General features: G+C 37.7%; 2 protein-coding genes across 2 annotated transcripts in view; one reads left to right on the top strand and one right to left on the bottom strand.

Annotated features, from left to right (window-relative positions):
• Positions 1 to 638: 638 nt before the first annotated feature.
• On the bottom strand, positions 639 to 13,537 carry orc6 (origin recognition complex, subunit 6). The gene is made up of 7 exons (XM_079585809.1): positions 13,341 to 13,537; positions 13,110 to 13,236; positions 5,015 to 5,178; positions 4,845 to 4,934; positions 4,148 to 4,257; positions 3,708 to 3,794; positions 639 to 775 (listed from the first exon to the last, which is right to left on the bottom strand). Exons 1-7 carry the CDS (start codon positions 13,403 to 13,405, stop codon positions 645 to 647), a joined length of 774 nt encoding a protein of 257 aa, XP_079441935.1. The 5' UTR covers positions 13,406 to 13,537; the 3' UTR covers positions 639 to 644.
• Positions 13,538 to 13,546: 9 nt separating this feature from the next.
• Positions 13,547 to 21,742, top strand: part of vps35 (VPS35 retromer complex component) — a 29,200-nt gene continuing 21,004 nt past the window's right edge. Inside the window, exons 1-5 of the mRNA XM_079585796.1 lie at positions 13,547 to 13,575; positions 13,846 to 13,948; positions 16,858 to 16,956; positions 17,139 to 17,235; positions 17,418 to 17,541. Coding sequence (XP_079441922.1) covers positions 13,946 to 13,948; positions 16,858 to 16,956; positions 17,139 to 17,235; positions 17,418 to 17,541 — 323 coding nt within the window. The 5' untranslated portion in view covers positions 13,547 to 13,575; positions 13,846 to 13,945. The remainder of the gene's footprint in view (positions 13,576 to 13,845; positions 13,949 to 16,857; positions 16,957 to 17,138; positions 17,236 to 17,417; positions 17,542 to 21,742) is intronic.

The raw sequence follows: 21,742 nt of genomic DNA on the forward strand, positions 1-21,742 counted from the left end.
TCATTGTATTGTTTTTTTAACAATATTGTGACAAATAGCCTTTGTAGAAAATTAGTGTTTAATCAAGACATTAAAAACATGAGATACCAAGAAAATTAAATTGTTTTGAATACACATTTTATTCACATCAGAAGCAGATAAGCAGATGTACCATCACTACCATGTATTATTGAAACAAATTGTTAAATTACATCTAGATGATCTTGAATGCATTATACACCTCCAATTAAATTTTAAGGTGATTCAAACCAATACCACAGAACACTGAGAAATGAAGTCATATTGTCACCAGACATAATCATCCAAACCATGTCAGACTAAACAATACAAATTCACTCAAACTAAATGCACAAATGACAAATCCTGCCATTTGCAATATATTATCTAAATGAGGAACTTAACAATTGGCAAGTCTTTGAACAATATCTAAAATAGTAACTATCTTTGACCTGACAAATGGCAATAAAATAAAACCATGATAAAAAAAAAGTGCCTCAATTCCTCTGTCTGTATGTGGATGAAACAATTTCACACAAGCCAGAGAGGGGCAGGCAACTTCTCTTGGTAGAGTATTAAATCCAACTCAAAAGTTCCTGCTGACATTATGCAGAGCCATAATTCAATAAATGGGAAACTTAAAACCTTCAAGAATCTACAGCCTTTGCTTTTAATGCATTTTCAAGGATTTTTCTTTTCCACTCCTCATACATTTGTGTCTCTTCCTCCTCTGTCTTTTCAACTCGCTCTTGCTTAGGAGATGTTGCAATATTCCCATCTGGAAAAAAAAAAAACCCAGAAAGACAATTACATTTATTATCAAACATGACAGATATGTTCTGTCTACTATTAGATATTACTGTACATCTAGAAGTATTCATTATTAGTCTTATTGCTCTAAGAACTTGATTTTTTCCCCCACAGGTTGAAGACATTCTTAAAAGGGATACTTCACCGCTGGAAAGATGAATGTGTATTTAAATTGGGTTATTTATGTAGTAGAAATGTGAAATTATTTTAGAAGTTGGTGCCTTCTAGACTGAGAAAAGCCAGAAAATGTATTTGTGGCTCATGTGGATGAAAGCTAACTCCCAGAATGCACTTGCTTCGCTGCCCTACGAGGCCACGCCTACTGGTTACAGAGGCCAGTATCGGAAGAAATGATACAACTAGGCTACTAGTTGACTCGAAACTGAAAAGACGCCGTTTTATCATTCATACAAGAGATTAATTAAAAAATGCTTATTTATCCAGTAATGAAACAAGTCAAGTATTTATGAGTCATTGAATCATTCATTCAAACCAAGTAAAAAAAATAATAATAATAATTCAGATTATTTAGACATTTTAAATAGACTACAGAAATTAATTTGCCAGATTTTGCCAGATTAAAGGGGTCATGACATGTTTTTTTTTATTTTATTATTATGTTCCCTTAGGTGCAATTATAGTATTACTATAGTTTTTTTTTTACAAAAAACTTTTAAAATGTAGTGATTTATGACCTTTTCCCACCCTGTTTCTCATCCTCTGATTCAAACAGTCTGTTTTGGGGGTGTTTCCCCTTTAAGAGTTCAGTGTTAACGCCCACTGTTATGATTGGCTAACGTCAGTGCCTATGCATCAATTATTAACGCCCCCAGCCAGAAGGTTTGCGGATTCGGCGCAACTGTTTAATAGCGAGTGATGCATGCGAAGCGATGGCTCTTGCAATGATAAAACCTTATTATGTTTGAGCCGGAATCAGATGAGGAACCACCACAAAATGAAGCATCACCACAACAACGAAGACTGGATCAGCCCGTGTCCACATGGAAAGGGAAACTATTTTGAATTAATAAAAAAAAATTAACCCGAGACACTTGAAAACGGATTATTGTTGCATAATTATCCTATAGCTTAATTTGCTAACAGTTTAACATTATTTAACTAATTCCAATGAAATGATAGGGTGTACCACGGACAAAAATGCATGCACAGACAGGCCATCTTTGAAGATGCAGCATTGATAAAGGCAACATTTTTGATTTTCTATCACATGTAGGCCTACTAGAAAGGCGACATATTTTCAAGATTCTCTTATACAAATGTGTTTATATTAGCCATGGTAAAAAGTAAGTTTGCGTCGTCGTTATTGAGCCCAGAAGAGTCGGCACGGACTTATCTTTGAGCAACAGTTTTCTGGCAAAGCCAGCATCATATTGGGATTTTTTCCTCAAAACAGTCATCCTTAAATGTATAGAACACTGCCGTGACTGGGACGTCCGCAAAAAATAAAGTGCATCCATTTTTCCCTGACGACTGGATCTTTCAGCGTATTTAAAAAGTAGTTTAAAGTTTTAAATACATTACTTACAGTTTGCGTCGTCGATGTTGAGCCCAGAATAGTCGGCACAGACTTATCTTTGAGCAACAGTTTTCTGGCAAAGCTCAAAACAGTCATCCTTCAAATGTACAGAACAAACGCTTAAATTAACACTGCCTTGACTGAGACGTCCGCAAAAAATAAAGTGCATCCATTTTCCCCTGACGTCTGGATCTTTCTGCAGCGTATTCAAAGATGTTGTTTGTCCACAGCCAGGAACAGCACATCTGCGGCATCGTACTTTCCCTGTACACAGAGCAGACCCACTCGCTGTCCGTCGACTGAACACTTGTGAGGCGCGCAGGCGCGACAACGATACGAAATGAGCGTAGTTGTCTTGCGCTTAAAGCGTAGTTGTCTTGTGCTGGAGGCGGTCATATGCAAACGCTGGTACGTCACTTCGTACCGTGACGTCACTTCTTACCGTGGATCCAGAACGAGCTGTATTTAGAGCTTGATTAAATAAATGATTCGTTTATAATGGGGAGGACGTCTTAAGCTATGAAACTTGCAGGACGTTTTAATGGTACAAAGACCTCTTATATACCAAAAGATCAAGGCAAATTTGGTTTCTCATGTCATGACCCCTTTAACAAATTTATCCAGAATCTTGCAGCTCTAGTGCGCCTGTTAGAAAATAGAAAACTTCAACCAGAGGGCCCTCTTTGTGCTGCAGGACATGCATATGGCACAGGTCCTCACAAAAAACAGAGGATATAGATCAGAAAACGCCGCTGGCACGTTGACAGCGTACATGTCCGGAAAAAAAAAAGAGGACGTATGGTCACCCCTACTACTCCGCTTTATCCACAGAGCAAGAGCCTGTTAGCTTAACTTTAAAAAAAAAGATGGCTGACACTATTTGTACATTCTGTGAGTGAGATCCCACCCACTATGGGCGGGTTGAAAACATGCGGCACTAGCTCATACTAGTCGATGTGTGAATGCGTGAATGTGAGGCAATATGTAAAGCGCTTTGGTGGCCATGGGTCTGTTAAAGTGCTATATAACTGCAGTCCATTTACCATTTACTACTGGCTGTAGTTTTTAGCCTCTGGCCAGAAAATCCGCCGATGACGCAAAATTAATTTTTTTGCGTCATCTGAGGATTTTTTCCAGACAAAAAATACAGAAATCTCTCATTTAAGGGGGACATGAGGAAGGGAAGCACGGTCATTCGAAAATACTACCGGGTTTCTACTGATACAAAGCTTAATGCTAATCGGTGAAGTATCCATTTAAGAACAGAAAAGGTTACATTGATAATCATCCACTGCACATAATGGCAGCTGATGGGTATAATTTGCCATTATTAGTTATTGTGACGAGCTAGTGGATTTCTTACCATCTTCTGGCGTTTCTAACATTTCAGTGAGAGACTTCTGCCTCTTTTGAGCCATTTTGATTGGTTTCTTCACAGATGAAGCCTCTTCTAAGGGTACAGAGAGAGATATTAGAGTCAGTCTGCTTAATATCACAACTTCAATATGTACTTGAGAATAAAAAAACATGCTGATCTTTGATGTTCAACTACACAAAAAAATATACATTGTCTAATTGTGATATGCCTGTAGCCATGGTAACTAGTGAAAATGTCTGTTTCTTCTTGCCAAATCTCTTTGAAGTAATATTTTTCTTTTATAATAAAAAAACAAGATTAAAAGTTGTGCACCTTCAATCACATCTTCGTTAAACATGAAAGTCATACCGAAACCTCATTTATTCGCTTTAATTAGGCAATGTGTTATTTTCTAAAAAGCTTTTGTTTGAAGGAGTCACACTTACTGCAGATCTCCTGTCCAAATTTCTGGAACTGAGTGCACAGCCGATCAAAGATGCCCTTCTTTGCTCCAGATGAAGAGGCTAATTTCCTGTCAGTTTTGATTTTCATGCACCTTCAAACAGGAAGGACAGAACCAATTTATTTTTCCATTTTCAATAATTAAATGTAAATCAGGTGCAGTTTAGATTTTGAGATTTCTGTGAAGTGTTGACATGCATAAAATCCTTTTGACCCATCTGGGAGCTTGAGTTTATTATTGCACAGTAACAGATTTTGGTTGGATGGCAATAACACAACAGTCACACAGTCTCAGTACGGCTGGATTCCTTATGCGAGCACTCACTTTCATAGAGACTAATATGCAGATAACCTAGCTCTAAGGACAAGGAACAAACATGTTATGGCCAATCCAAGATTCAACCTTTCCAAATGTAAATTCAGCTCCAATCTGTATGCTGTATGTAAGCTCTGTATGTAATTCACTTCTCATACCCTCATGTTAAAGTACTTATGGCCTCACTGTACTTTGACCACACTGTGAAGAGCTTAATCAGGTTTTCAAGAGGCAGTTGAGCTCCCATCAATAATGTGAGTGTCAAACACCTAATCATCCCATCAACAAGTATTTTTGAACCATCCATTATTTGACTCAGTGATGATGTGTAATTACAGTAGATTTCAGGGCTCCAAAATACTCACTTGCACGCTGCATATAGAGCTGCTGTGGTAAAGAGAGACTTGGACAGGTCAAGGTCTTGTTGCTGAGCAGCGGGTAAACTGGTCTCATACCTTAAACAAATACATGTAGTTTAAATCAAGACATTCAGAATCAAGTCAAGCTGATTGCACTGATGTATGTGAAGTCTCACCGTTCAAGGATCTGAGAGGCCACTTTAACTGCTTCCAAACACCCATACTGCACTGCAAGATCTCTGAGACCCAGGCTTGACTGCAGGCCCAGCATGCACTCCATAGACTTCAAATTGCTGGAGTAAACCTTAGGACTCAGGCCAGATAGTTTGATGGCATACTCCTATCCAGCACAATATTAAAAGAATATTTTTGTACATTTATTGCAAGAATATTTTTTTTTTACGTATATAATACATGTTAGATATGTACAGTATATTGTGTAAACCATTCAAATGTTTATTGTGCAAAATAACTATCGATTAAAAACAACAACGATACAGCCGTCTCAGTTTCCACTACCCTTATTTTGCCCCTGATATATATTTTAAAAAAAATCTTCCAAAAGTTATACAGTGGATGAGCAATTCTTAATATTATATGAGCCGTGACTCATGAAGAAAACAGAATATTTCTAAATGATGCAAAAAGTGTTTAAATATTATTTGTGTGCATTTAAGAACAATGCAAGAACAACAATTATAGCAAAAATAGTCTTGGCAGGACAAAGGAATAGGCCAATTCTTTAAGATAATAATTATCATTAAAGCTGCAAGCAGCGATGAAAGGGCCCTCGCACCCGTGCCACCGCCACCCGGTGGCTTTAGGAAGACAGAGCACGGTGGGCGATGTGCATTTAAGTAGGTAAAAATGGGAGGAGTATGTCAGTCAGTTACAAAAATGTCCTTGATTATGGGGATAATAGCATGCGTTATAACTCAGATAAGTGTTGCTAGCATGTTTGAGCATGTTTAGAACTCAATGGCATATTAAATATGTCGCTAGTAATGCATCACAGTGTAAAACGTGTCACTTCCTGTCGACAGTAGGTGGCGCTATTACTTTAACTTAAAATTGTCATGTAGATGTGTTCAGGGCAGGACTCTTATCAAACGTGTGAAGTTTGGGGCAGATTGAACATTGCCTTCTTCAGTAACACCAACTTCCTGTTTCATTGCATTAGCGTGCTTTAGCACTTAGCTAAGAATTGCTAGCATGTTTTAACAGGTTTCTAACATGTATATAACTCAATGGCATATTTAATATGTTGCTAGTACTGCATCACAGTGTTAAACATGTCACTTCCTGTTGCCAGTAGGTGGCGCTATTACTATAACTGAAAAGTGTCATGTAGATGTGTTCAGGACAGGACTCTTATCAAACGTGTAAAGTTTGGGAAAGATTGGACATTGCCTTCTTTAGTAACAACAACTTCCTCTTTCATTGCATTAGCATGCTTTAGCACTTAGCTAAGAATTGCTAGCATGTTTTAACAGGTTTCTAACATGTTTATAACTCAATGGCATATTTAATATGTTGCTAGTACAGCATCACAGTGTTAAACATGTCACTTCCTGTTGCCAGTTGGTGGCGCTATTACTATAACTGAAAAGTGTCATGTAGATGTGTTCAGGACAGGACTCTTATCAAACGTGTAAAGTTTGGGAAAGATTGGACATTGCCTTCTTTAGTAACAACAACTTCCCCTTTCATTGCATTAGCATGCTTTAGCACTTAGCTAAGAATTGCTAGCATGTTTTAACAGGTTTCTAACATGTTTATAACTCAATGGCATATTTAATATGTTGCTAGTAAAGCATCACAGTGTTAAACATGTCACTTCCTGTTGCCAGTTGGTGGCGCTATTACTATAACTGAATATTCTCATGTAAATGTGTTAAACATGAGAATATTCAACCGTGTGAAGTTTGGGGCAGATTAAACATCCAATGCCTGAGTTACAGCAAATTCCTATTTAATTGCATTAATAGCATGATTTAGCACCTAGCTAATGTTTGCTAGCATGTTTTAGCATGTTTCTAGTATGTTGTTCACATGTTTAACACTTGCTGGCACTTTTTTGTATGTTATTAGGAGTCCAAAATAGTGTTAAACATGTAACTTCCTGTTGCCAGCAGGTGGCGCTATGACTGTAACTGAATATGAGCATGGTCATGTGTTCAGGACAGAACTCTTATCAAACGAGTGAAGTTTGGGGCAGATTGGACATTCAATGCCTGAGTTACAGCAAATTCCTATTTAATTGCAGTAATAGCATGCTTTAGCACTTAGCTAATGTTTGCTAGCATATTTTAGCATGTTTCTAGTATGTTGTTAACATGTTAAGCAGTTGCTGGCAATTTTTTATATGTTATTAGGAGTCCAAAACAGTGTTAAACATGTCACTTCCTGTTGCCAGCAGGTGGCGCTATGACTGTAACTGAATTTGAGCATGGTCATGTGTTCAGGGCAGAACTCTTATCAAACGTGGGAAGTTTGGGGCAGATTGGACATTGTTTGCCTGAGTTACAGCAACTTCCTGTTTCATGGCGAAACATCAAAATTTGTCAGGCCGCCGAGGACACGCCCTTCGACGAAAACTCTAGATCTTCGCAATTTAACGTCGCAAAGGCCTTAAGATTACACTCACCAAATTTGAAGATGATCAGATTAAAACTGTAGGAGGAGTTCGTTAAAGTACGAGGCCTGAAAATGGCAAAAACTGCACAAAAATCAGAGAGGAAGTTCAAAATGGCTGACTTCCTGTTGTGTTTAAGGCTATGCCTCAAGAGACTTTTTTGTAGGTATTGGGTCATTACATGTATGTACCGAATTTCGTACACATACGTGAAACGTAGCGGGAGGCGCACTCCGTTGAACCTTTATAGGTGGCGCTATCGAGCCATTTTACCCCGCCCAATTCTGAAACGCATATCAGATGTCAATTTTCGCCAGTTCTGACGCGTGTGCAAATTTTCGTGAGTTTTCGTGCATGTTTAGGCCCTCAAAAATGCAATTAAATGCGGAGAAGAAGAAGAAGAATAATAATAATAAATATAGCTGCAAGCAGCGATTACGGGCCCAAGCCGGTGGCACCGCCACCCTGGTGCCTTTAGTTACACTAAAGGCACCGGGCTGGCGCTGCCACCGGCTTGGGCCCTCCATCGCTGCTTGCAGCTATATTTATTTATATATATATATATATATATATATATATATATATATATATATATATATATAAAGCCGCCACCCCGTTGCCTTTCGGGTTCCTGTGCACGACGGGCAATAACGTAACCCCGCTTTGACTGTCGAGAAGAAGTCTGCTTTAGAGCTTGTATCAGTGTGAGTCTTTCTGCTCCCCTCCAAACACACACAGAAAAGGGGGGGGGGGGGGGGGCTGTCTGTGTGTGTGCCACAGCCAAACCATTCGAGATATCAAAAATCCGTCCGCAATTTAGCGTCCTCAATGTCTTGACTTCATGCTGACCGAGTTTGGTGAAGATCAAATTAAATTTCTTGGAGGAGTATATAAAATTCCAGGGGCGTGCGTTTTCATACAACCCATAATAGCCGACTTCCTGTTGGGCTGGCGTAAAACTTAGAGCACGAAAGTTGTTCGGCCCGATGAGATCTATATGTGTACCGAGTTTCATACTAATTCATGCAATATTCAGTTTGATATATGGACCAAGTTTTCCGACCCCGTTAAAGGGGGCGCTGTTGAGCCCCCCTGCCACGCCCGGGTACCAGCTTCAGCCCGGCCGCAGGTTCTGACCTGTGTGCAAAGTTTCAAGAGTTTTCGAGCACGTTAAGGGCCCCAAAAGTGCCCGAGAAGTCCCACACAGCAGAGAAAGGGTTAAAATAAAGCCCCCCCTCCTCTCTCACACACACAGACACTGAGAGAGACTGGCAAAATTCCCATCAAATCACATTCAAACCAAAATATCTGACTTCCTGTTGGTCGGAGCTAATGACTGTAAATGAGAAAGTTGTCCGGCTCGGGGAGATAAATATAAATACCGATTTTTGTTACTGTAGGTAAAACTAATACCCCATTTTTGACTAAAGGTGGCGCTACTGAGCCCCTTACCACGCCCGTTTCTGAAACTTTGCACAAGTGTACTAGGCAATAAATGTTAAGTGTCTGTCGAGTTTCATGCAATTTCAAGCATGCTAAGAGTCTCAAAAACTTTAAAAAAGAATATTAAAGTTTGCTGCGTTGCCATGGCAACAGTATTTAAGATATCAATAATCCTTTCACAGGTCCACATCTGCCGTGTGTTTACATTATACACATAAAGTTTAAAGCAAATCGGGTAAAAATAAGAGGGTGATTTTAAAGCATTTTGAAAGTGACACACTTCCTGCTGCCAGTTGGTGGCGCTATAACTTTGACTCACAATAGTCACATCCATGTGATCGGCCTCTTACAGCGAACACACTGCTGAAGTTTCATCCAGATCAATTAATGTATGAGGATGTTATAACACACTTCCTGTTTCCAATATTCGCCATAAATTCGTTTCCTCGCCACGGCCAAACCGTTCGAGATATCAAAAATCCCCTGGCAATTTTTCATCCTCCATGTCTTGACTTCATGCACACCGAGTTTCATGGTGATTGGTTGAATTTTCTAGGAGGAGTATTTTAAATTCCATTGCATGTGTTTTTTAAACTACGCCAAATAGCCGACTTCCTGTTGGGCTGGGGTAAAAAGTCAGAGCACGAAGGATATATGAACCGATGAGATCTATAAGTATACCGAGTTTCATATTATTACACGCAAGCGTGTTTGATTTATGGACCAAGTTTTCGGACCGCGTTCCAGGGGGCGCTGACGAGCCCCCCTGCCACGCCCGGGTACCAGCTTCAGTCCGGCTCTAATGGCCGCGGGTTCTGACATTTGTGCAAAGTTTCAAGAGTTTTTGAGCACGTTAAGAGACCCAAAAGTGCCCGAATAGTCGTAAGAAAAATAATAATAATAATAATAATAATAATAATAATAATAATAATAATAATAATAATAATCCGAAGGAAAACAATAGGGCCTTCGCCTTTTCAAGGCTTGGGCCCTAATTAAAGCTGCAAGCAGCGATGAAAGGGCCCTCGCACCCGTGCCACCGCCACCCGGTGGCTTTAGGAAGACAGAGCACGGTGGGCAATGTGCATTTAAGTAGGTAAAAATAGGAGGAGTATGTCAAAGTCAGTTACAAAAATGTCCTTTATTATGGGTATAATAGCATGCGTTATCACTCAGATAAGTGTTGCTAGCATGTTTTAGCATGTTTCTAGCATGTTTAGAACTCAATGGCATATTAAATATGTCTCTAGTAATGCATCACAGTGTAAAACGTGTCACTTCCTGTCGACAGTAGGTGGCGCTATTACTTTAACTTAAAATTGTCACGTAGATGTGTTCAGGGCAGGACTCTTATCAAACGTGTGAAGTTTGGGGCAGATTGGACATTGCCTTCTTCAGTAACACCAACTTCCTCTTTCATTGCATTAGCGTGCTTTAGCACTTAGCTAATAATTGCTAGCATGTTTTAACATGTTTCTACCATGTATATAACTCAATGGCATATTTAATATGTTGCTAGTACTGCATCACAGTGTTAAACATGTCACTTCCTGTTGCCAGTAGGTGGCGCTATTACTATAACTGAAAAGTGTCATGTAGATGTGTTCAGGACAGGACTCTTATCAAACGTGTAAAGTTTGGGAAAGATTGGACATTGCCTTCTTTAGTAACAACAACTTCCTCTTTCATTGCATTAGCGTGCTTTAGCACTTAGCTAAGAATTGCTAGCATGTTTTAACATGTTTCTAACATGTATATAACTCAATGGCATATTTAATATGTTGCTAGTACAGCATCACGGTGTTAAACATGTCATTTCCTGTTGCCAGTAGGTGGCGCTATTACTATAACTGAATATTCTCATGTAAATGTGTTAAACATAAGAATATTCAACCGTGTGAAGTTTGGGGCAGATTAAACATCCAATGCCTGAGTTACAGCAAATTCCTATTTAATTGCATTAATAGCATGATTTAGCACGTAGCTAATGTTTGCTAGCATGTTTTAGCATGTTTCTAGTATGTTGTTAACATGTTTAACACTTGCTGGCACTTTTTTGTATGTTATTAGGAGTCCAAAACAGTGTTAAACATGTCACTTCCTGTTGCCAGCAGGTGGCGCTATTACTATAACTGAATATTCTCATGTAAATGTGTTAAACATGAGAATATTCAACCGTGTGAAGTTTGGGGCAGATTAAACATCCAATACCTGAGTTACAGCAAATTCCTATTTAATTGCATTAATAGCATGATTTAGCACCTAGCTAATGTTTGCTAGCATGTTTTAGCATGTTTCTAGTATGTTGTTAACATGTTTAACACTTGCTGGCACTTTTTTGTATGTTATTAGGAGTCCAAAACAGTGTTAAACATGTCACTTCCTGTTGCCAGCAGGTGGCGCTATTACTATAACTGAATATTCTCATGTAAATGTGTTAAACATGAGAATATTCAACCGTGTGAAGTTTGGGGCAGATTAAACATCCAATGCCTGAGTTACAGCAAATTCCTATTTAATTGCATTAATAGCATGATTTAGCACCTAGCTAATGTTTGCTAGCATGTTTTAGCATGTTTCTAGTATGTTGTTAACATGTTTAACACTTGCTGGCACTTTTTTGTATGTTATTAGGAGTCCAAAACAGTGTTAAACATGTCACTTCCTGATGCCAGCAGGTGGCGCTATGACTGTAACTGAATTTGAGCATGGTCATGTGTTCAGGACAGAACGCTTATCAACCGTGTGAAGTTTGGGGCAGATTGGACATTCAATGCCTGAGTTACAGCAAATTCCTATTTAATTGCAGTAATAGCATGCTTTAGCACTTAGCTAATGTTTGCTAGCATGTTTTAGCATGTTTCTAGTATGTTGTTAACATGTTAAGCACTTGCTGGCAAATTTTTATATGTTATTAGGAGTCCAAAACAGTGTTAAACATGTCACTTCCTGTTGCCAGCAGGTGGCGCTATGACTGTAACTGAATTTGAGCATGTTCATGTGTTCAGGACAGAACTCTTATCAACCGTGTGAAGTTTGGGGCAGAATGGACATTGTTTGCCTGAGTTACAGCAACTTCCTGTTTCAAGGCGAAACATCAAAATTTGTCAGGCCGCCGAGGACACGCCCTTCGACGAAAACTCTAGATCTTCGCAATTTAACGTCGCAAAGGCCTTAAGATTACACTCACCAAATTTGAAGATGATCAGATTAAAACTGTAGGAGGAGTTCGTTAAAGTACGAGGCCTGAAAATGGCAAAAACTGCACAAAAATCAGAGAGGAAGTTCAAAATGGCTGACTTCCTGTTGTGTTTAAGGCTATGCTCCAAGAGACTTTTTTGTAGGTATTGGGTCATTACATGTATGTACCGAATTTCGTACACGTACGTGAAACGTAGCGGGAGGCGCACTCCGTTGAACATTTATAGGTGGCGCTATCGAGCCATTTTGCCCCGCCCAATTCTGAAACGCATATCAGATGTCAATTTTCGCCGGTTCTGACGCGTGTGCAAATTTTCGTGAGTTTTCGTGCATGTTTAGGCCCTCAAAAATGCGATTAAATGCGGAGAAGAATAATAATAATAATAATAATAATAATAATAATAATAATAATAAACAGAGCAATTCCAAGAGGGTCCTCACACCATCGGTGCTCGGGCCCTAATAATAATAATAATAATAAACAGAGCAATTCCAAGAGGGTCCTCACACCATCGGTGCTCGGGCCCTAATAATAATAATAAACAGAGCAATTCCAATAGTGTCCTCGCACCATCGGTGCTCGGGCCCTAATAATAATAATAAACAGAGCAATTCCAAGAGGGTCCTCACACCATCGGTGCTCGGGCCCTAATTAATAATAATAATGATAATTTTCAAGCAGAAAGCTACTTTATTACACATGATTTTAGACGGAATGATACTGGTGGTCATTTTCATGACTTTCAGGGGGAAAGAGAGAGAAAAAAAGAAGCATACATGGCCACTATTGGACAGTGTTGTTAGTAGATATTAAAGTGAATAGACAAATAAATGTGTGAGGATGCAAAAAAAAAAAAAAGTCTACTTGACCGAATACTCACGCATATGCATATTAGATAACAACATACTTAAGTGTGCATGTATATGTCTGGACATGCATAACGTTACGCTTATGTTACACATCACAACAAACATTAAGGGAAAGATCTTGCCTTGTCTACAGGAAATTTCATTGAAGTCGCTGCCAAATCAAGGCAAATAAGGGCCTTACTGGTGGCAGTCACAGAACCCAGTCCAACACATTTCACTTGGGATAAGCGCATGTACTCTTCTGCTTGGCTGAAAATGAATCCGAATTAGTTCTGTTGTTATATTGACATGATCACTGTTCTGACTGAACCATGTCGTCCCAAAACGAGTGGCTAATATATTGCAACACTTACCTCAATACTTTAACAGCTGTTATACCGATCTTCGAAGCAAGCTTACTAAACAACTCTTTATCCATTTGTAAAGTTGTTCGATCCTCTCACCACCGCAACACAGCAGTATCCTTTACAAGACTTCGCAAAGAGACAGGCTGATTTCGCGGGAAAACAAACACGTGTCACACTAGAAATAGACGTCATGACCGGCCATTGGTGGATCAAGAAAATGGGCGTGGAAAGCGTCGGTCGGGTAAAACACTGATAAACTTTAACTAATTTAAATTATACGACAAATTATACCATATATGTCTAAAAGAAGTATACAATATTTTTTTTATATTAAATGCAAATGTAATGTTGTTCTGACTCTGATAGACTTTTTCTTCTGTTGTGTAATGACACGAGCCAGCTATTGATTTTATAGCGAATAAATGTATTTTAATTATTAATGTTGTTTCTGCGGAGCTTTAGAGAGGAATAATACAGCTCTCTCGGGGCTTGTTGTGTTGTGTGCGGGCAGTGCTCGTCATCATGAGGCGGAACAGCAGGAACAGCAGTCACATGACACGACACATTCACAGGGGGGTCATCCAGTGTTTCCTCTAACATATCTGATAATCATGGTAAGATATTAGGATCATCGTATGCATAGACTGTCTGCTGGACTCTTTGTATGCTCCGTTATGTTGTTTATAGCTGGCATAGTGTCAGAGAGGCACTGAGATCTGTTGATTCTCTGTTTTGCGTCTGTGAAGATAGCCGTTAGCATTAGCATTTGAGATGCGGAGGCCTATACACCTAATTATTCTCGTTTATTTCTTCTGTCTTGTGTTATTCTACCAGCGATTTAACATTCGCCCTGCAGGTGTAGTGAACTTGCAGCCATCATGTTTTGCTGTCATTACAATCCACAGATTTTCTACAAATAGGCTAATTTGTACGTCTTATCCACTAGCATTAGCCTTGTTACTTCATAACAGTTATGTTTATATAGGCATTTGTTTTATTTATTGTAATCAGATATCTTAGATACGTTTATATGCAGCTTTTTTTATTGCATGTGCATTACATACATTTGAATAATAGCAATGGTTTTAGTGTGCATAACATGAGCTTCAATGCGGTTTAGTCACGGGTTCATTCATTCGGTTCAAACCAGATCATAATATCTTATGTTTACTGTTAATCATAACTCTTTCAAAATTGCTATTCATGTCAAGTGTAACTGTCTGTTACTCTCACTAACGATGGGTCGTTTGGGCTTATGAGGAAATGGAGAGGTGGCTGTAGATTGTCATCCCAGCCCGCAAGCCACTGACACTTCAATTATGTAGTTATTTATGCACTGACAATCTCATTTACAGACATTTATTAGACACATCAACAGATTAATATAGCATCACTGTTTAAATTCTTGAAGTTATACAGTTACTTTCTGAACTTTTATTTGCAAAAAATGTGCCATATGACAATTAAGCTGAATTAGGCATGCCATTTAAAACGGTAACAGCAATGTTCTGCTTATAATTCACATACTTCATTTTTAAACATTATTTTTCATTTCAATTAATTTACAATTATGCACTTTTTTTGTGACTATTTCTAGAATATTTGTACCGTTAAAAATAAATTTGTCTTGCCGCAGGACAAATTAGTTGAAATATACAAGGCTGGAATGTGATTAAAAATCACCTAAAATGACCTGCTACAGCACTTGAAATTAAACTTTAGAACAATAGTGTATATGTGAAAGTGTCCTTCATACATATATACTTGCACTACTGTTTGAAAGTTGTGGGATAGTAAGATTTGTTTCAGCATTCAACAGACACATTAAATTGATCAAAAGTGACATTGAATAAAGACATGCATAATGTTGCAAAAGATTTCTATTTCGATTAAATGCTGTTTTGAACTTTCTATCCTTCAAAGAACCTTGAAAAAAATGTATCACGGTTTCCACAAAAATATTAAAGCTACATTCCATAACTTTTTTGGGTTAAAAATGATCTAAAATAATTTTTTGAGCAAGTACATAACCAGCCAGTGTTCAAAACCATATGCTGGCCTTAACTCGATTCAAAACGTTAAGCTTGTAATCATGTTTTTAATTCCAGTGGTACTGGTGGGTTTCCGCTGGAAATTCAAGCATCTTTGCGTCGTCACGTCACATCTGTACACATAAAGGAGTCTCGGCTAGTTGGCTATGTTGCGTGGGAGGATGTTGGAGGTGGAGATTTATAGCCTTTTCTCACAGCACTTGATATAATTAAACTTACCAATTTGATGGCGGATCCAGAAAGGTTCAAATGACAATCACCAGTGACAACTGTAAAATGCAAAAGACTTTGGACTTCGGAGTGGCTACAGAAAAAAGAGACTGCAACCGGGCCCATGCGAAAACAAGGATAAATATCGGAAGGGCATTAAATGAAGTCACACAATACTAATGTTGTTAATATGAACAATTTGAGAACAAAGTATAATTTGCCCGGTTTGATGTGATATGATAAGCGATCGTTAGATTTAATCAGCGTGATTTACTGCAATGCTTTCCCCCCTTAGTTGGTCAGAACATAAGTGGATGTTACTTGTTCAGATTACATTTTCCAGTGAAAACTCTTATGTTGGTCATACTTCCAAAAAGTAGAATCTGTGATTCCGAATGGCAGTATCCACACCGGCGCGGTGACTGACAGCCACATGTTCTCCTCAAAACATTGCATTCATGTTACGTAGGCATAACCCACGTAAAGTTGTTAATCCCGCGAATTACTGCAATTGCGGATTTCTAGCAGAGATGGCGACAAAGAGGAAAAACTACGGACTGCAGCTTTAAGCAGCACAACCGTTTTCAACATTGATAATAAGAAATATTGGTGACACTTTATATTAAGTGTCTTGAACTGCTATGTAACACTTATATTAATAATTTGATTATTATTACCCCCCCTCCCCCATTGAGCACCAAATCAGCATAATGGAATGATTTCTGAAGGATCATGTGACACTGAAAATTCAGCTCTGCCATGTCAGAAATGAATTGCATTTTAAAACATATTAAAATAGAAAATATTTATTTTAAATTGTAATAATATTTCCCAATATGTTCAACTTCTGAACGTAAATGTAATGGTTATGTAAATAAAGTCTACCATCTAAAGTTTAGATGCACTTAACTGAATTTGTTTCTCATGATCTTAAAACACTTTTGATCTAAAAGTCTAAGCTTAAATGCTTGAAAGTAGTTTTGAAAGCAAACATTTTTTCTTAAATGGATGAGCTGGGCGACTATTGCTTTTTAAAACAAAACAAAAAAATACTGGGTACACCTATTAAAGTTAATAATGAGATATTCTAAGATGTAAACAGTGGTAGTAATTTTGTATCCAAGCTTTTGACTGGAAAGACATACAAATGTTGCTAAAATTTTGATTTTGGAAAAAAAATCGGCAAAACCTTTTTTTAATAATTTAAAGGTTGGAGACATCACATCCTAGTTAGATTGTTTGACTGCGCCTGTTTATTCCAGCCGACCACACAGCAGTCGCCCCAGGATGAGCAGGAGAAGCTGTTGGATGAAGCTGTGCAGGCAGTCAAGGTTCAGTCATTTCAAATGAAGCGCTGCCTGGTGAGTTAAGTACATGCAGTTTACAACACGCTGCTAACCTGCATCCCAGGGCCATAGCAGTGTGATGTCTCTTGATTTGAACAAATTGGAAAATAAAACATGATTACCTTAAGGTGTTTCTCATGGCAATGTGAAAACTTCACCCTTACTCTGTTTATGAGCATTTATATTCCTTCATCCAGGACAAGAACAAGCTGATGGATGCACTGAAACATGCCTCAAATATGTTGGGGGAGTTGAGGACTTCTATGCTTTCTCCCAAGAGCTACTACGAACTCTGTATGTTTTTTTTCATTGCATAATGTTCTTAATTCGAACAGAACACATTTGCACTCTTGAGTTTAACAGTAAGAATTTTCTTGAGTGTTAAAGAACGGTGTTCTGTATTGTAATTTCTTTTTAACAGCTGCTATACACTATATGTTATCTATCAAGGTTTCATGTGATTATTGTGCTTGTAGACATGGCCATCTCAGATGAGCTGCATTACCTGGAGGTCTATTTGACAGATGAGTTCGCCAAAGGCCGCAAGGTGGCTGACCTCTATGAGCTTGTTCAATATGCAGGGAACATCATCCCTAGACTGTGAGTATATTAGAAAATCTCCCCAGTTAGTGTAACTGTAAAACATTTTCAAGTTTAGCCATTTTAGTCACATTGTATCATTGTAAAAATAAAATTGCCAATAGAGCAATCTGAATCCATTTGGTGATCTTATTGAGATCAAGAAATGAAGGATTTAATGAGTACACTTTGTCATGAGGCACCGGCTGTTCAATATTTGCCGCTCATTCTATTTTCTCCCGCAGATTCTCCCTTGTTCTCTCTTTCCCAAGCTCGCTTCTTTTTAGCTTCCCCAATTGTACCACCAGCTGTTTATCAGTGCCTTCACTTGTTGAGTTAGTAACAAGTCAATACTTAATCTAACATCTTAACTCCCCTCATTCGTTCTATTATGCAGCGTCAAGTTTTATTAACAGCGAACGTGCCCTGGGCGACATTTGTGTTCTTTCTTAATAGCACAGAAAGCTTAAAGATTAGATTTGTTTGGGATGCTGATTCATTCAGTGTAAAGGAAGGGACAATTACTCATAATATTATAGTATTATAATATTTTAGCTTTATAACATATTTCCAAAAGCTACAAATTTTTACTGAAAAGTTTAAACTGAGGACAGACTGTAAATGAATGAGTGAATGGTGTGTCTAAAGCTTTGATATTTTTGGTAATGACAAGTGCAGTTAATTATGTAATAAATGTTCATGATTGTATTAAATAAATATTGTATTGCATGATCTTGCCGTGTGCATATAGACTGAGTGGTCCTGTAGTTTAAAGACTCCACGTGGGATTGCTTACATTGCACCTCATCATGTAATTGGGGAAACCCATTAATGATGCGCTCAGCTCAATCAGTCCTAGATTTAATCTAGTTTTTTAAAAAAGGATTTAGAGGTCATGATGATTCTGAAATTTCTAACTTTGATACAATACCTTGAAAAATATAGATTTTTATACTATTTTAGAAAGATTTTCTTATAAATATTATAAATATTTTTTATAATAATATTATTTTTGTTGTCTGAGATTCCTCAGGCTCTGAGGTGGATTGATTATACAATAATAATAAAAAAATACTAATGTTATTATAATTATTATTTCTAAGACAAAAATGGATTACTATTGTAATACAACTGCACTGGAGCAGTACATTTAGCTTTGTGAATTAGTATTGATTGAATGTGAGCATGTGGATGGGAGAGAGACAAATAAGATGAGGATGCGACTGAGAGCACAGTTGGAAATATATTTGATTTTTGTAGAGCTCCTTGACTGTTTATCTTTAATGAGGAAGTATGTGCTGAAGCAGATTGGTGGAGTGCATCTGTTTGAAGAAAAAACAGAAACCTTTAGAGAAAGGCCTGTTTTAAACCGCATAGACAAAGACAAAAGCAATCAGTGTTCATTTTGACAGTAAATTTTGATTTAGTTTTGGCTTCTGAATTGTTTTAGTCGACTACATATCTTACGATTTTATCAGATTAAATCTAAATTCGATTTAGTCGACTAAAATCTAACAGTCAGTAAATAAGAAAGAACACAAAATAAACACAATAGAACAGAAGTACCTGCTTTAAGCTTGTCATGTAGGTCTAACAGTAGTATTTAGGTAAGAAATACTACCTACAGAAATGTATTCATTTGTTGTGTAAACTGGCAAAACACGTGCATGATAAACTTTCTGTCAATTCCTTCAACTGTCCTGGGCCATAGTGCAGCTGCAGTCCTAATTGTCAAGCCCTGTATTAGATTGTCGCCCCACACAGTTTACAAATGGTCTTGTTTTCCTTTAAATCAAAATGTGAAATTTATCCATATGTCTGTTCTTCTCTTTTTTTAAATGTTTTATAAGACATGCAGCAAGTGTATGCTATTAACCCACCGGGTAGATCAGTATGTTGCATTCATATTTGCGCACCTAACCTCCCTACAGGGTCAAATATTTAGGAGCACCTAAATTTAAAATAACTGTTTTTTTATTTATTGTGAAATTATTATTTCACAATATTGCAATTTTTTTCTATTTTTAATTAAATAACTGCATCCTTGTTGAGCAGAATATATATTATGTAAACAAAAACGTATGTTAGATGCAATTAATCGATTTGACAGCACTAGTTATAATCAATGAAGTTGTCAACACGACACAATGGATTTACATCATGTCTTCACTTTGTTTGTTATATTGAGAGCATTCGCTAGCGTGCAGAACTCAGCACTGGACAAAACTCCAACATTTTGAGCGATGAGTGGATTCTGACTAATATAAACATCTCTGATTGGCCATTGCGTTCAAGAAATCTGGTCCTCCTTAATATTTTTTTTTCACAGTCGCACACAGTAATTTTCAGTCACGCAGTAGAGCGACTGCTCTCTAATACACAGACAGATTAATTCTGATTGAATCTCTTCCCTCCCTAACATTTTCGTCTAATTCTTATTTGTTGATGAAAAAGTCAATAGATTTTTTTTAATAGTTTTTACATAAAAAAATATGTTTTTTTTATTTAGTTATCGTTTTGTTTTAGTGAAAAAAAATGTCATTGACGAAAACTGACAAATTATACGTCACCAAACTTAACACTGAAAGCAAGAGCATAAGTACAGCTACCAACAGTTTCTACCAAATAACAACTCCGAGTTTATACAGTTAACTAGATTTTTATTTTTATACAGAAAAGTGATTGCTTGGTTGCGCCACTGAGTGTCTTTTAATAACTGTCATCAGGAGTTGGCCATCATTGGTATTGGCAGCATCTTTTAAGGCAGCATAGGTCGCTCACACTCACGTACAGTGAAATGTGCACTCCAGTTCTGACTCAACTGTGGCCTTTTCATGGCATTGTGCCCGCTATCCATTCTGCCCACGCCTCTCATTAAAGGAATTGTGATATAGTTGGCAACTTATTAAGCAGCACCCAGTGCCTCTCTGCCTCCTCTCAGTTCACTTTGCTATCTTTCTATGTGGACTGCACTATTGAAGTGGTCTCTCTCTTAAATTAAAGTCTCTTAACCTGCTGGATCTTTTTTAAAAAGTCAAGCTGTATAAAGGTAGATAACAGAAATGGTCTGAAATGGGTTTTGAATTCATTGATGAAGGACAGAAGACTCCTCTGCCAGGTTAATTAGGCCCTGCGGTAAATGGGCAGAGCTAAATGTATGTAAATTACATCATGCTATCAGTGGCACTTCGTCATTGTCATTCAGAGCTTGTTTTTGTCAAGTGGGCATGAGAATCAATAATCAACTTTTGAGCGTGTGCCATTTCACGGTAAATGCTCTGATTCAGATTCTGTTTTGCTGTGCTATAGACCAGGATCGGGGGTCCAACTTAGTGTAGCCCATTCAAATGGTTCAGTGGGTGTTTTTAATGTTTGCGTGCACAGTTTTACAGCTGTGTGAACTGATGGGGATCTTCAAACATTCTCTGCTAATCTGGCATTCATTCTGGTGGAATCAGTTCATTCTAAAAGGTCTGAAAATCACGTTCATTCTAGCAAATAGTTCACCCTCGGAAATGTAGCATTGGAAAGCCTGATTACTTTTTATTTAATAGGTTTGCTCATATAAATGAACAGATTAAAAAAGCGATTCGTTAAATAGCTTTTTTTATTATGCTTTTGTGAAGGAATTTAAGGAAAAACTTAATTAATTAATTAATTATCATTTTATCTGCATTTTTTGTATTTTATTTCCTGCGTTGGACATTTTTAATGGACCTTGCAACAGCTGCGGTTTGTTAATGGCTTCTGGGACTATTGAAAGTCATCAAAAGAAAATCCTAAAAATGTGTCAGGATTTAAAAAGATAACCTTTCCCTGCCCTAATCACCATTCATTCAGTTCATCTGAATGAAATGATGTGGTATTAACTTTTTATTTATTTTTAATTTGCATTAAACTGTCTTCGATTTCATTTCTTCGATTTCATTTCCTCTAAACATGCTGGTACTATTACAAATGTACTACATCCAAATGGTAATTAAGCTACACAGACAGAACTCAAAGACCAAAGTATAGCTAAATAAATCATCCGAATTCAATCAGACCCACAAAAACAGGTGTTTGTGTGCTTGTTACTGTGGAGCTTGGCAGATGTCTTATTTCAATTTACATCGCTTGTGTTGCAAAAGACTGTTCTGATAAATGCTGCATACAGTACCGTTGTTATGTTTTTTCTCTCTACTTTTTGTAGTCAGTGATTCCCATTAACTTATTGTCCAAT

This window comes from Phoxinus phoxinus (genome assembly GCF_949152265.1).
Source record: "Phoxinus phoxinus genome assembly, chromosome: 2".
In the NCBI taxonomy this organism is placed as follows: domain Eukaryota; kingdom Metazoa; phylum Chordata; class Actinopteri; order Cypriniformes; family Leuciscidae; genus Phoxinus; species Phoxinus phoxinus.